This window comes from Carcharhinus amblyrhynchos, chromosome 13, assembly GCF_965287045.1.
Source record: "Carcharhinus amblyrhynchos chromosome 13, sCarAmb.v2.hapA, whole genome shotgun sequence".
Taxonomy (NCBI): domain Eukaryota; kingdom Metazoa; phylum Chordata; class Chondrichthyes; order Carcharhiniformes; family Carcharhinidae; genus Carcharhinus; species Carcharhinus amblyrhynchos.
In genome coordinates, this window is record NC_137336.1 from 8,234,259 (window position 1) to 8,247,483 (window position 13,225).

Consider the following 13,225-nt stretch of genomic DNA (forward strand, 5'->3'; position numbering starts at 1 on the left):
AGTGTGAGGGTGGGGAGGTGGATGGGGTACAGTGTGTGTGTGTGTGAGGGTGGGGAGTTGGATGGGGTACAGTGTGTGTGTGTGTGAGGGTGGGGAGGTGGATGGGGTACAGTGTCTGTGTGTGAGGGTGGGGAGGTGGATGGGGTACAGTGTGAGGGTGGGGAGGTGGATGGGTGTGTTTATTAATTGCCAGGAGGATCCAAGGCCCAGTTTGATTAGAATCCTGTTGCGTTGCTGAAACTGACGGAGTGTGTCTGATTGCAGTGAGGTGAAGGTGTTGATCTGGATGAAGAACAGGGAGACATGATGGAAAGGCGGCTACCCTACCGTATCTATGACCCTGGTGGGAGTGGACCTTTACAATCGAAAGGCAGCAGCAAAGAAGACGACCCCAGTTCCATTTCCTACCAGCAACTGGTGGAAGAAAACCATGTCTTGAAGGAGCGGATGAAAGGCTTGAGAAGCTTAGGTAACGATGCCTCTGGAGAATGGTTCTTGTGATATTTTAGTTCTGATACTTAGCAACATCTAGACTCTCAACTGAACTCCGGACAAGGTGGAGTGACATCTGCTGGGTGTGAGCGTAACTGCAAGAGATGCTGGGATCTGTCTATACATCCAACTCCCCACCACCCCCCATCTCCCCCTCACACACACACAGAGTACCCCATCCAATTCCCCACACTCACTCACACACACACACACACACACACACACACTGTGCCCCATCAAACACTGCACCCTCACACACACACACACACACACACACACAATGTACCCCAGTAGTGAGCTATTTTTGTTTTAAGGAACTCACTACTTCTTCTTGTGGTCTTTTCACAATCTTATCCTAAATATAAACAAGTCAGTAGTAAGTCCATCAGAGAATTTGGGAGTTATTCCTTTCCCTGAGAGTGGTTAGAATGTGGTACTCAGTACCACTGGGAGTGATGGAGGTGGATGGTATGGATGTATTTGAGGGATATCTTTAAAGGTGAAAGGATTAGAAGATTCTGCTGGTAGACTGAGTTGATGAGGGAGGCGGGATGCTTGTACAGAGTATGGGGCCATGGGACCGAATGGCCTGTTTTTGCGTATTTCTTTCGTTCGCCCAGCTTGCCCGTCCCATGGAGGGATTTCCTTTGGGAATATTAACCCTTCCACAGTGTGTAAATTCATCCTTAGCTCCACTGAAGATGTGAGGGCTTTGTTCTGATGTAGGCCAATGGGAATGATGGAGGAATACAGGTGGAGGCACTGGATTTAACCCCGCCCCCACTCCCTCGCAATAGAAAGAAATAGAAAATAATAGAAAACAACAAATCTTTATACTTTTACTGTTGTATTAAAGGAGCAAATCCAGCCACAGACTTTGCTGGTTTACCATAAAATAGTAATTAAGATTAAAACTGCAACAACTAGATTATATAATGCTCTAAGACATCCCAGTGTGGTGTGCCTTGTAGCAGCATTACAAACCAAAATTTAACACCAAGCCACATAAGGAGGTGCTAGCCAAGACCAGTGGGTGCTTAGGCAAAGGACTGGGTATTAAGGAGCAGCTTAGTGCAGGAGAGGGTGTGCTAGAGAGGTCAGAAATCCCGGCAAGTTTATTCAAGGGTTCAGAGTCTTGGTAGCTTAAGGTACATCCATAAAATGGCTGACCAGCTGCGGTCACAGTTGGGCAAGAGGCCAAGATACTGGGAGGATGTTGAGGCCAGAATCCTGTTGGGCTGTGATCTTGCATTTATTTCTTTATTCTTATGTTGGCAAGGCCAGCATTTATTGCCCACCCCCTAACCGCCTTTGAAATGAGTGGCTTGCAGCAGATGTTTCATGGGGCGACACGGTGGCACAGAGGTTAGCACTGCTGCCTCACGGCTTCAGGGACCTGGGTTCGATTCCCTGGCCTTGGATCACTGTCTGTGTGGAGTCTGCACATTCTCCCCGTGCCTGCGTGGGTTTACTCCAGGTGCGCCGGTTTCCTCCCACAGTCCAAAAATGTGTGGGTTAGGTTGATTGGCCACTGCTAAATTGCAGCAAGAAGTCTCACAACACCAGGTTAAAGTCCAACAGGTCTATTTGACAGTAAATGCCACAAGCTTTCGGAACGCTGTCACCTGGTGAAGGAACAGTGTTCCGAAAGCTTGTGGCATTTACTGTCAAATAAACCTGTTGGACTTTAACCTGGTGTTGTGAGACTTCTTACTGTGTTTACCCCAGTCCAATGCTGGCATCTCCACGTCATGCTAAGTTGCCCCATAGTGTCAGGGTGATTAGCAGAGTAAATATGGAGTTAGGGGGATAGGATGGGTTGTTGTCAGTGCAGAGTCAATGGGCCAAGTGGCCTAGTTCTGCACTGTAGGAATTCTATGATTTCAGAAGGCGGTTAAGAGTCAATAACATTCCTGTGGCTCTGGACTCGCGTATAGCCCAGAACATCACCTTTGAAATTCCAGGGAGTACCACACCTAGTTTGTTTAAAGTCTCTGGTAATTTAATCCTTGTAGTCCAGGTATTATTCTGGTAAGTGTACACCGTGCATCCTCCAAGGCCCTTGTATCTTTTCTTGGTGTCCAGAACTGTTCAGTGACTCTGAGTCTAACCAGCGGTTTGTATGACTGAAGCATGACCCCTACTCCCTTGTCCATGAAATGAAGACCAGCGTTCTCTTTAGTTTCCCCCCCGGACTTGTTCCCGACGCTTTGGATACACCTGTGGGAATCCAGGGATCTGCAGAGGATGCAGGAGAGTGGAGTTGACTCCAGGATCGAGTGATTCTGGGATCGTACCAAGGATGTGGGAGGAGGTTAAATGACTGGGCATGGAGTCCGTGATGGGGGAGAGTGTGCTGTGGGAGGGATGCGGTCGATGGGCTGAATGGCTTCCTCTGCCTCTCCCCCGGAGCTATGTGTGTGAGTGAACCTTGTGAACTATTCCTCTGCCCCAGGTAACCTGCTGGAGGAATCTCAGGCTGAAGCCTGCAAGCTCCGACGGAAGGTGGAGGAACTAGTCCGGCAGGATGGCCTGAAGTCGGCAAGTTTATCATCTTGGGATGTGAATAGCCCAGCACTGGCCAGTGACGTACAAGGTATGAAATGAAAAGCAACGGCAGCGGGGACCTGGGTTTGGGTCTGGTCTTTAGTGACAAGGGTCCAGATAAGTGGGTTTGGTTGATTAGCTGTGCTAAATTAATCCTGGTGTCAGAGGGATTAGCAGGGTAAATATGAGGGGTTACGGGGATAGGGCCTGGGTAGGATTGTGGTTGGTGTAGACTCAATGGGCTGAATGGCCTCCTTCTGCACTCAGGGATTCTATGACTGTGTGGAGTCTGTATGTTCTCCCCGTGTCTGCATGGGCTTCCTATGGGTGCTCCAGTTTCCTCCCACACTCCAAAGATTATAGAATCATAGAACTCTACAGTGCAGAAAGAGGCCCTTCGGCCCATTGAGTCTGCACCGACCACAATCCCACCCAGGCCCTACCCCCATATCCCTACGTATATTATACCCACTAATCCCTCTAACCTACGCATCCCTGGAAACTAAGGGGCAATTTCTTAGCATGGCCAATCAACCTAACCCGCACATCTTTGGACTATGGGAGGGAACTGGAGCACCCAAAGGAAACCCACGCAGACACGGGGAGAGTGCGCAAACTCCACACAGACAGTGACCCGAGCTGGGAATCGAACCCAGGATCCCGGAGCTGTGAAGCAGCAGTGCTAACCACTGTGCTACCGCGCCGCCCACGTGCGGGTTGGTTTGAGTGGCCATGCTAAATTAACCTTGGTATCAGGGGGATTAGCAGGGTAAATATGAAGGGTTGGAGGAATGGGGCTTGGGTGGGATTGTGGCTGGTACTGACATGATGGCCCTAATGGCCTCCGTCTGCATTGTAGGGATTCTATGACACATCCTCAGGATTTACTCAAATTAGTCTTGTAGCCTGAGGGTTTCCTGCCTTGACTTATTTTAGTCTGTTTCCCCCACCTCGCCCTCCACTTTGAAATTATTATCTGTTCACACGCAGTTACTTTGCCCGGGATTTCATTGGCCAGGTTAACCCTTTGGCCTGAATGAACGTGTAGCCCAGTCGGAGGTTCCCCACCCCTGGACTCGAACTCTCCACTCTCCCGTCTGTGGGAGGACTGACACGTCCCCACACAGCAGGGGCAAGCGAAGCCGGGAGAGGGAACCTTTCCGTGAAGCGTTCTGTGCGGCAAACATTATATACAGAATGATTTTAAAGGCTAAGTCACGTAAGGATTTTTATTTGTGAGAGCGTGAAGTTAATGAGCAATTTCTTGCTGTAGATCCTCATCCAGGTTCTGGCAGTCAGCAGCAATGTGACTTAGAGAAAGTTGGCAAACTGGAGCCTGAAATCAAGACTGAAACAAAGCCTTCATCCAGCGTGAGTATTGACCCCTTCTGAGGGTCAGCGGCTTCTGCTCTCTTGATACTCTGGGGGTTGAGCGTCTGAGTTCCCTCTCTAGTTCCAACTGCCCCAACTTCCCATCTCATTCTTTGCCAGGGCCTCTGGCCCTCAGAACTCTCCCCACTTCTCACCCCATGTACTTGTCAAGACACCCCTTAAAAGTCACTGTTGTATCTGCTTCCACTACCTCCCCCGGCAGCGAGTTCCAGGCACCCCCCACCCTCTGTGTTAAAAAAAAAACTTGCCCCGTACATCTCCTTTAAACCTTGCCCCTCGCACCTTAAACCCGTGCCCCCTAGTAACTGACTCTTCCACCCTAGGAAAAAGCTTCTGATTATCCAGTCTGTCCATGCCCCTCATAATCTTGTAGACTTCTGTCAGGTCGCCCCTCAACATCCATCATTCCAGTGAGAACAAACCAAGTCTCTCCAACCTATCCTCATAGCTAATGCCCTTCATACCAGGGCAACATCCTGGTAAATCTTTCCTGTACCCTCTCCAAAGCCTCCACATCCTTCTGGAAGTGTGGCGATCAGAATTGAACATTGTATTCCAAGTGCGGCCTAACTAAGGTTCTGTAAAGCTGCAACGTGACTTGCCAATTTTTAAACTCAGTGCCCTGGCTGATGAAGTCAAGCATGCTGTATGCCTTCTTGACTACTTTCTCCACACTTTCAGTGACCTGTGTACTTGGGCCTCACTCCTTGCTCCGAGTCTCTCTCTCTTTGAAAGAGAAATCAAACTCCACAAATAGTGATTCTGCTTTGGAGATCTTGTTAGCTGTTGCAGCTCACTGGAAAGAGGTCAGGGCCAAAGGTGATTAAATGATAGTGAAGGCAGGAAGGGAACATGGGCCTTAACCCCACCTCTCCTGAGCCTATCCATCAAAATGTGTAACTCACATATTTGCCAAGGAACAACATTATTGTTACAGTGGAGAGGGAGGCTTTGTATTTTGTACTCCACAAGGAGATGAGGCCTGGGGTCTAATCTTACAATCATAGACCACAGTTGGTGCAGAAGAGGCCATCTGATCCATAGTGTCTGTACCAACTCTGACAGAGTATCCTATCCAGGGCCCCTTCCCTGCCCTCTCCCTGTAACCCCACACATATTTACCATGGCGAATCCATCTAACTGAACATCACATGGATACTCAGGGGCAATTTAGCGTGGCCAATCCACGCACATCTTTAGTCGCCTCACTATAGGAAAGACGTAGAAGCTATTGAAAGGGTACAGAGGAGATTTACAAGGATGTTGCCTGGACTGGGAGGCATGCCTTATGAAGTTAGGTTGAGGGAGCTGGATCTCTTTTCCCTGGAGAGACGAAGGTTGAGAGGCGACCTGATAGAGGTTTATAAAATGTTGAGAGGAATGGATAGGGTGGATTCTCAGAGGCTATTTCCCAGGGCTGAAATGGTTGCTACGAGAGGACACAGATTTAAGGTGCGGGGAGGAAAGTACAGAAGTGATGTTAGGGGTAAGTTTTTCACTCAGAGGGTGGTGAGTGAGTGGAATCGGCTGCCGTCAGTGGTGGTGGAGGCGAACTTGCTGGGGTCTTTTAAAAGACTTCTGGATGAGTATATGGGGTTTTATGGGATTGGGGGTTATAGATAGGTGTTGATGTGATCGGCGCAACTCGTGGGCTGAAGGGCCTGTTTGTGCTGTGGTGTTCTATGTTCTATGTTCTTTAGAGTGTGGGAGGAAACCGGAGCACCCGGAGGAAACCCGTGCAGACATGGGGAGAATGTGTAAACTTTACACAGACAGTGACCTGAGCCAGGAATCCTACAATTTTGAGGGGGAGATGGTGATAATGTCACTGGATGAGTAATTCAGATGCTTTGGGGTCTAATGCTTTGAGGTCATGGATGGTTCAGATCACCCCAGCTGGAGTTAAAATTCAATTCGTAAAACCTGGACTTGGGAGCTAGTATCAATAATGGTGACAATGACAACCGATTGTTGGTGTTGTAGGTGAAATAATAACTCTGAGACTGTTAGTGACTCAAAATATAGTGGTTTTTATTTCAAAGCTTTGGCTTTTATTCCAGAGCTTTGCGAGAGCTGGTTGCTAAGAATAGACTGCCAGATTTCTCATGGAACACAAATACATGCCGGTATTTATATATCATGAGTCTCAGTAACAAGTGTGACACAAGCTTCCAGCTCCCATCAAAATCTTCGAGCTTCCTTCTTCAATGATAACATCTGTGACTGCTTTGGCATCTCTGTCTTTGAAGTTATATGAATGTAACTCTAAATGTCAACCTGCTCTCAAATGTAAGTTGTGCCTTCACAATGTTGAATGAATATTTTTAAAATTAAAGCCAGTTTTTAGGCTTTAAGGGAATCGAGGGATTTGGGCAGTGAGCAGGAAAGTGCAGGTGAGTCCTGATCAGATTGAGTAGTGGGATAGGTTCAAGGGGCCGAATGGTCTGCTCCTGCTCCCGTTCCCTGATGAGACAGCACAGGCACGATGACCTCTGTCCTTGTTTGTGCCCCTCCGGCAGTGCGTTCTTGGGTATAATTCCATCAGGAACTGGGTATGTATTTAAAGAGAATTCCCTATCTCAGTCCCTCCACCTGGCAGTGAATGAAGTTCATTCCATCTCAAGTACTTTTGACGATGGTTTAGAATTGGTTGTAAATACAGTTGTTTAATTCCAAAGGGTTCATCCTCTGAGTTTGAAGTGGTGAGTCCAGATGACAAGAAAGAGACAAAGGAAGAAGAAGCTGTGGTGAGTGTTACTTATATTCTTTAACATTCTTTTGGGACATTGGACATTCTTTCTCGCTTTAGCTTCTGACAGTGCGGCGCGCCCTCAGCACTGACCCTCTGACAGTGCAGCACTCCCTCAGCACTGACCCTCTGACAGTGCAGCACTCCCTCAGCACTGACCCTCTGACAGTGCAGCACTCCCTCAGCACTGACCCTCTGACAGTGCAGCACTCCCTCAGCACTGACCCTCTGACAGTGCAGCACTCCCTCAGCACTGACCCTCTGACTGACAGTGCGGCACTCCCTCAGCGCTGGCCCTCTGACAGTGCAGCACTCCCTCAGCATTGACCCTCTGACAGTGCAGCACTCCCTCAGCACTGACCCTCTGACAGTGCAGCACTCCCTCAGTACTGACCCTCTGACAGTGCAGCACTCCCTCAGCGCTGGCCCTCTGACAGTGCAGCATTCCCTCAGTACTGACCCTCTGACAGTGCAGCACTCCCTCAGCACTGACCCTCTGACAGTGCAGCACTCCCTCAGCACTGACCCTCTGACAGTGCAGCACTCCCTCAGTACTGACCCTCTGACAGTGCAGCACTCCCTCATTACTGGCCCTCTGACAGTGCAGCACTCCCTCAGCACTGACCCTCTGACAGTGCAGCACTCCCTCAGCACTGGCCCTCTGACAGTGCAGCACTCCCTCAGCGCTGACCCTCTGACTGACAGTGCGGCGCTCAGGAAAGTGACCAAAACTGAACACAATCCCCAAGTGCGGTCTCACCAATGCCTTATACAATTGTAAAAAACATTTCTCTACTTTTATACTCTAGACTCTTTGCAATAAATGCCAAGATTCCATTTGCCTTCCTTACAACATTCTGCCTGTCTCCTTGCTTTCTGAGAATCATGCACAAGGACACCCAAATCCTTCTGCACAGAAGTCTTTTGAATCTGTTTCTAATTTAAATAATAATTTGCCCCTTTATTTTTCAGGCCAAAATGGATAACTTTAACTTTATCCGCATGAAACTCTATCTGCCAGATTCTGGTCCATTCCCCTAGCCTGTCAATATCCATTTGTAAACTTGTTATCTCCTCATCACAGCCTATTTCTGTGTTGTCAGCAAATTTTGCTCTGTTACACTCTATCCCTCTTTGTAGATCATTGAAGTAGATTGTAAGTAGTTGTGGTCCGAGAACTGAACCCCGCGGGACCCCACTGGTTACAGATCGCAAACTGGAGAAGGACCTATTTATCTCAACCCTCTGCTTTCCTTAAGCCAATCCTCAATCCAACCCACTACTCTACCCCAACCCCACTGGGATCTAAGCTTCTGAATCAGTCTGTTTTGTGGCATCTTATCAAATGCCTTCTGGAAATCCAGATAGATCACATCTACAGAATCCCCACATTCTCTCTTCCACCTTCTTCCATCAGGAGAAAGATACAAAAGTTTGAGCTCATGTACCAACTGACTCAAGAACAGCTTCTTCCCTGCTGCTGTCAGACTTTTGAATGGACTTAGCTTGCATGAAGTTGATCTTTCTCTACACCCTAGCTATAACACTACATTCTGCACTCTCTTGTTTCCTTCTCTGTGAACGGTATACTTTGTCTGTATACACGCAAGAAACAATACTTTTCTCTGTATCCCAACACATGTGACAATAATACATCAAATCAAATCTCAGTGTCAACAGAACAAAGGAGATTGTCATCAACTTCAGAAAGTGTAAAGGAGAATATGGCTCTGTCTACATCAATGGGGACGAAGGAGAAAGGGTCGAGAGCTTCAAGTTTTTAGGTGTCCAGATCACCAACAACCTGCCCTGGTTCCCCTATGCCGATACTATAGTTAAGAAAGCCCACCAACGCCTCTACTTTCTCAGAAGACCAAGGAAATTTGGCGTGTCAGCTATGACTCTCACCAACTTTTACAGATGCACCATAGAAAGCATTCTTTCTGGTTGTATCACAGCTTGGTATGGGCTCCTGCTCTGCCCAAGATCGCAAGGATCTACAAAAAGTCACGAATGTAGCCCAATCCATCACACAAACCAGCCTCCCAACCATTGACTCTGTCTATACTCCATCTGCTTTGGTAAAGCAGCCAGCATAATTAAGGACCCCATGCACCCTGGACATTCTCTCTTCTACCTTCTTCTTTTGGGAAAAAGATACAAAAGTCACGTACCAGCTGACTCAAGAACAGCTTCTTCCCTGCTGCTGTCAGACTTTTGAATGGATTTACCTGGCATTAAGCTGCTCTTTCTCTACACCCTAGCTATAACGGTACATTCTGCCCTCTCTCCTTTCCTTCTCTACGAACGGTACGCTTTGTCTGTGTTGTGCGCAAGAAACAATACTTTTCACTGTATGTTAATACATGTGACAATAAATCAAATCTACCTTGCTGGTTTCATCCTCAGAGCTTTTGCAGGTTTGTCAAACAAGACTTGCCCTTCACAAAACCGTGCTAACTCTGGTGAATTGAGCATTGCTGTTCCAGATGTTCAGTCACCTCCTCCTTAATGACTTGCTCCAGCAACTTTCCCACCACAGAGGTCACGCTGACTGCTCTGTAGTTTCCCATTTTTTGTCTCTCTCCCTTCCTTCTTAAATACGGGCTTAACATAAGCGTGTTTCCAGTTCCCCCGGTACCTTTCCGGAATCCAGGGAATTTTGGAATATCATAACTGTTGCATCTACTGTCCCTGCTGTCAACTCCCTTAACACCCTGGGGTGTAGACCATCAGGTCCTGGGGACTTTTATACCTTTCAGTTTACTGAGTACCTTCTCCCCGGTTGTAGTAGTTTCACCAAGTTCCACTGTATTAACTGCAGTTAAGAACGTAAGAACTAGGGGCGGCACGGTAGCACAGTGGTTAGCACTGCTGCTTCACAGCTCCAGGGACCTGGGTTCGATTCCCGGCTCAGGTCTCTCCGTGAGGAGTTTGCACATTCTCCTAGTGTCTGCGTGGGTTTCATCTGGGTGCTCTGGTTTCCTCCCACAGTCCAAAGATGTGCGGGTTAGGTTGATTGGCCATGTTTAAAAAAAAATGCCCCTTAGTGTACGAGGATGCTTAGGTTAGAGGGATTAGTGGGTAAAATATGTAGGGATTTGGGGGTAGGGCCTGGGTGGGATTGTGGTCGGCGCAGACTCGATGGGCCGAAGGGCCTCTTTCTGCACTGTAGGGTTCTAGATTATAGGAGCAGGAGTAGGCCATTCGGCCCCTCGAGCCTGCTCTGCCGTTCAATAAGATCATGGCTGATCTTTTCATGGACTCGGCTCCACTTACCCGCCTGCTCACCAGAACCCTTAATTCCTTTACTGTTCAAAAATGTAACTATCTTTGCCTTAAAAACATTCGATGAGGTGGCCTCAACTGCTTCACTGGGCAGGGAATTCCACAGATTCACAACCCTTTGTGTGAAGAAGTTCCTCCTCAACTCAATCCTAAATCTGTTCCCCCTTAATTTGAGGCTGTGTCCCCTAGTTCCGGTTTCACCCGCCAACAACCTCCCTGCTTTTATCTTGTCTATTCCCTTCATAATCTTTTCTGTTTCTATAAGGTCAGTTTTTGGGTCAGATTTTAAATAAGTCTCATTGATTTGTCTTCCTCTCTCTCTCTCCCTCTCCTCATTTGTTGATGCCTGATAACGCTGAGTCTTATCTCCAGCACTTACTCCAGATTTAATGCACATTTTGTCTTTTTGTGTCTCCTCCCTCCTGTAACATTTGTTCCTCGACTTGACTGTTTAATCTGTTGACTTCCACCTTCTGTTCACTTGCTGTCCAGCTGCTTTGGACCCCCCACCCCCCTGAACTGCACGATTAAACCTCTGGGATGTCCTGTGGGTCGGGAAGCGACGCTACAGGAACGCGTGTTCTTGTACTGGTGTTTCTTTTTCCTTTTCTCGAGCTGCCGATTGCCGGTCTTGAGACATTTGACTATTTGGCTGAAATAGGTTGGGGCAGTTCTGGGAATTTTGTCTTTGCGTAACTGGTGAGTCATGAAGGTCACCAGTTATGAGTGATTATGTTACACATCTGGGTCACGCAATTTCCCAAGATGAAGCAACACGGCAATGGGAGGGGAGGGCGATTTATAAAGGGACCTCCCTCTGATTACAGTCCTCTTCACCTTCTCCCTCCCTGTGTCTGCAGGATTTAATCATGGTTTCCAACCCAAAAGCAGGGATTCTGATTAACATCAGCGGATTTTGCTAACTAAAATTTCAGTCGGGAGTTTTTATTTAATTATCTTCTTGCGGGACGCTTGTTCTCTCCCTTCCTTTGGGGCGATTACACTTTACCAGCATCTTTTATAGCAGTCAGAATCAATACGTGAATCTTGGCTGGCTCTTTGACTGCAGTGGGCATCGCAGCTGATCACAATCTAGGCTGCCGCCTTCTCGTGCCAGTACTGAGGGAATGCTGCAGTGTCGGAGGTGCTGTCTTTTGGCTGCGGGGTTAAACTTCAGCCTTGTCTGCCCTCCTGGATAGACCTAATTTAATTTTACCCCCCCCTTTTCTTGGCCGAAGAGGCGTGTTATTGGGTTGGATTGGTGCCTCGTTGGTAAGATCATGAGACTTGTAAGTTTAGACATTAATTATTTATTGGTGATCCTTAACTATGTACAGGTCCGAGTTACTGGCAGGCATGGTGCTGCTCCCATGTTCCTTCCAGTCTGTTCCCCAAGTCTATTACCATGTGGCTCCTTGCATTATACTGTGGGTGGTACAATTCTCCAGTCCGTTAACCCTTGCTCTGCCAGGCATCTTTACACTACATTGGCTGGCAGGCGCACACAGCGAGTGGAGTGCTACCCGGTGGAACCAGCATTTGTCCCCCCCCCCAACCAGCATCACTATCGCATTGCTGTTCTGTGGGATCTTGCTGTGCGCGCAATGCCCGCCACGTTACAACGGTGACTGCGCGTCATTGGCTGTAAGGTGCTTTTGAACATCTGGAGGTTGTCAGAGGAGCCTTGGAAGCCCAACTTTTATTGGTCGGAGTTAACTCCGAGGCAGTTACAGACATGGCCTGCTCAGTTTGTCAGGAATCTTCACCCAAAGGGGCATGGAAATCTGGAACTCACTCCCCCCCCACCACCCCCCACCCCCCCACCTCCCAAAAAAACTGGTTAATTGAACACTTCAAAATTTCGTTGACGAATTCTTGTTGGGACAAGAGGGTTAAAGGTCGCCAATCCGAAGTATCTTAACCATGGAGTTCAGATACACATCAGCCAAAAGCTGACGGGATGGTAGAACAGGTTTGAGGGGCTGAATGGCCTCCACCTGTTCCTATCGCCATCAAGGCAGGAGTCGGGACTCGAGTGAGGAGAAGCGAGCTGGCCAGGATACGTGGAGAAACAGGATGTCCACGCGACCTTTCAGTGGAGCGGCCGAACTTGGAAAATCGAAGGAATGAAAAGTAACAAAACAAGGAGATTTGGAGTTAAGAACATAAGAACATAAGAAATAGGAGCAGGAGTAGGCCATCCAGCCCTTCGAGCCTGCCCCGCCATTCAATAAGATCATGGCTGATCTGTCGCTGCTCAGTTCCACTTTCCCGCCCTCTCCCCATAACCCTTAATCCCCTCTCCTATCAAAAACCCATCAACCCGCGTCTTAAAAATATTTAGCGAGGTAATAAAAAATATTTAAGTCGGGAGATTGAATGCTATCCTGGATTGCTGGATAACCTGGGAGTTCCCGGTCTGGCAACACTTCCATTTTAAAATTCTTCACCTTGTTTTCATATCCTCCCATGATCGTGCTCGGGTTCTGTGACCAACTCCCAACTCTCTCCGATCTCTGTGTTCCTCGAATCCTGGCCTCTTACACATCTCCAAATCTAATCTCTCCGCCACTGGTGGCCTTGACTTCAGCTGCCTGGTCCAGAGTTCTGGAACTCCCAGCCTACATCTCTCCACCGAGCTTTCCTCCTTTTAAGACAGTCCTTGCTGGCAATCTCTCACCAAATTTTTGGGCAGCACGGTGCTATATCAATGCCAGTTGTTGTTGTTGTTGTTGTCCAGGTCTGACTGTGATTGGT

General features: G+C 48.1%; 1 protein-coding gene across 1 annotated transcript in view; it reads left to right on the top strand.

Moving 5' to 3' along the window:
* Positions 1–267: 267 nt before the first annotated feature.
* Positions 268–13,225, top strand: part of tnip1 (TNFAIP3 interacting protein 1) — a 47,449-nt gene continuing 34,491 nt past the window's right edge. The window contains 4 exon segments of the mRNA XM_080201263.1: positions 268–469; positions 2,948–3,088; positions 4,313–4,410; positions 7,110–7,178. Coding sequence (XP_080057389.1) covers positions 304–469; positions 2,948–3,088; positions 4,313–4,410; positions 7,110–7,178 — 474 coding nt within the window. The 5' untranslated portion in view covers positions 268–303.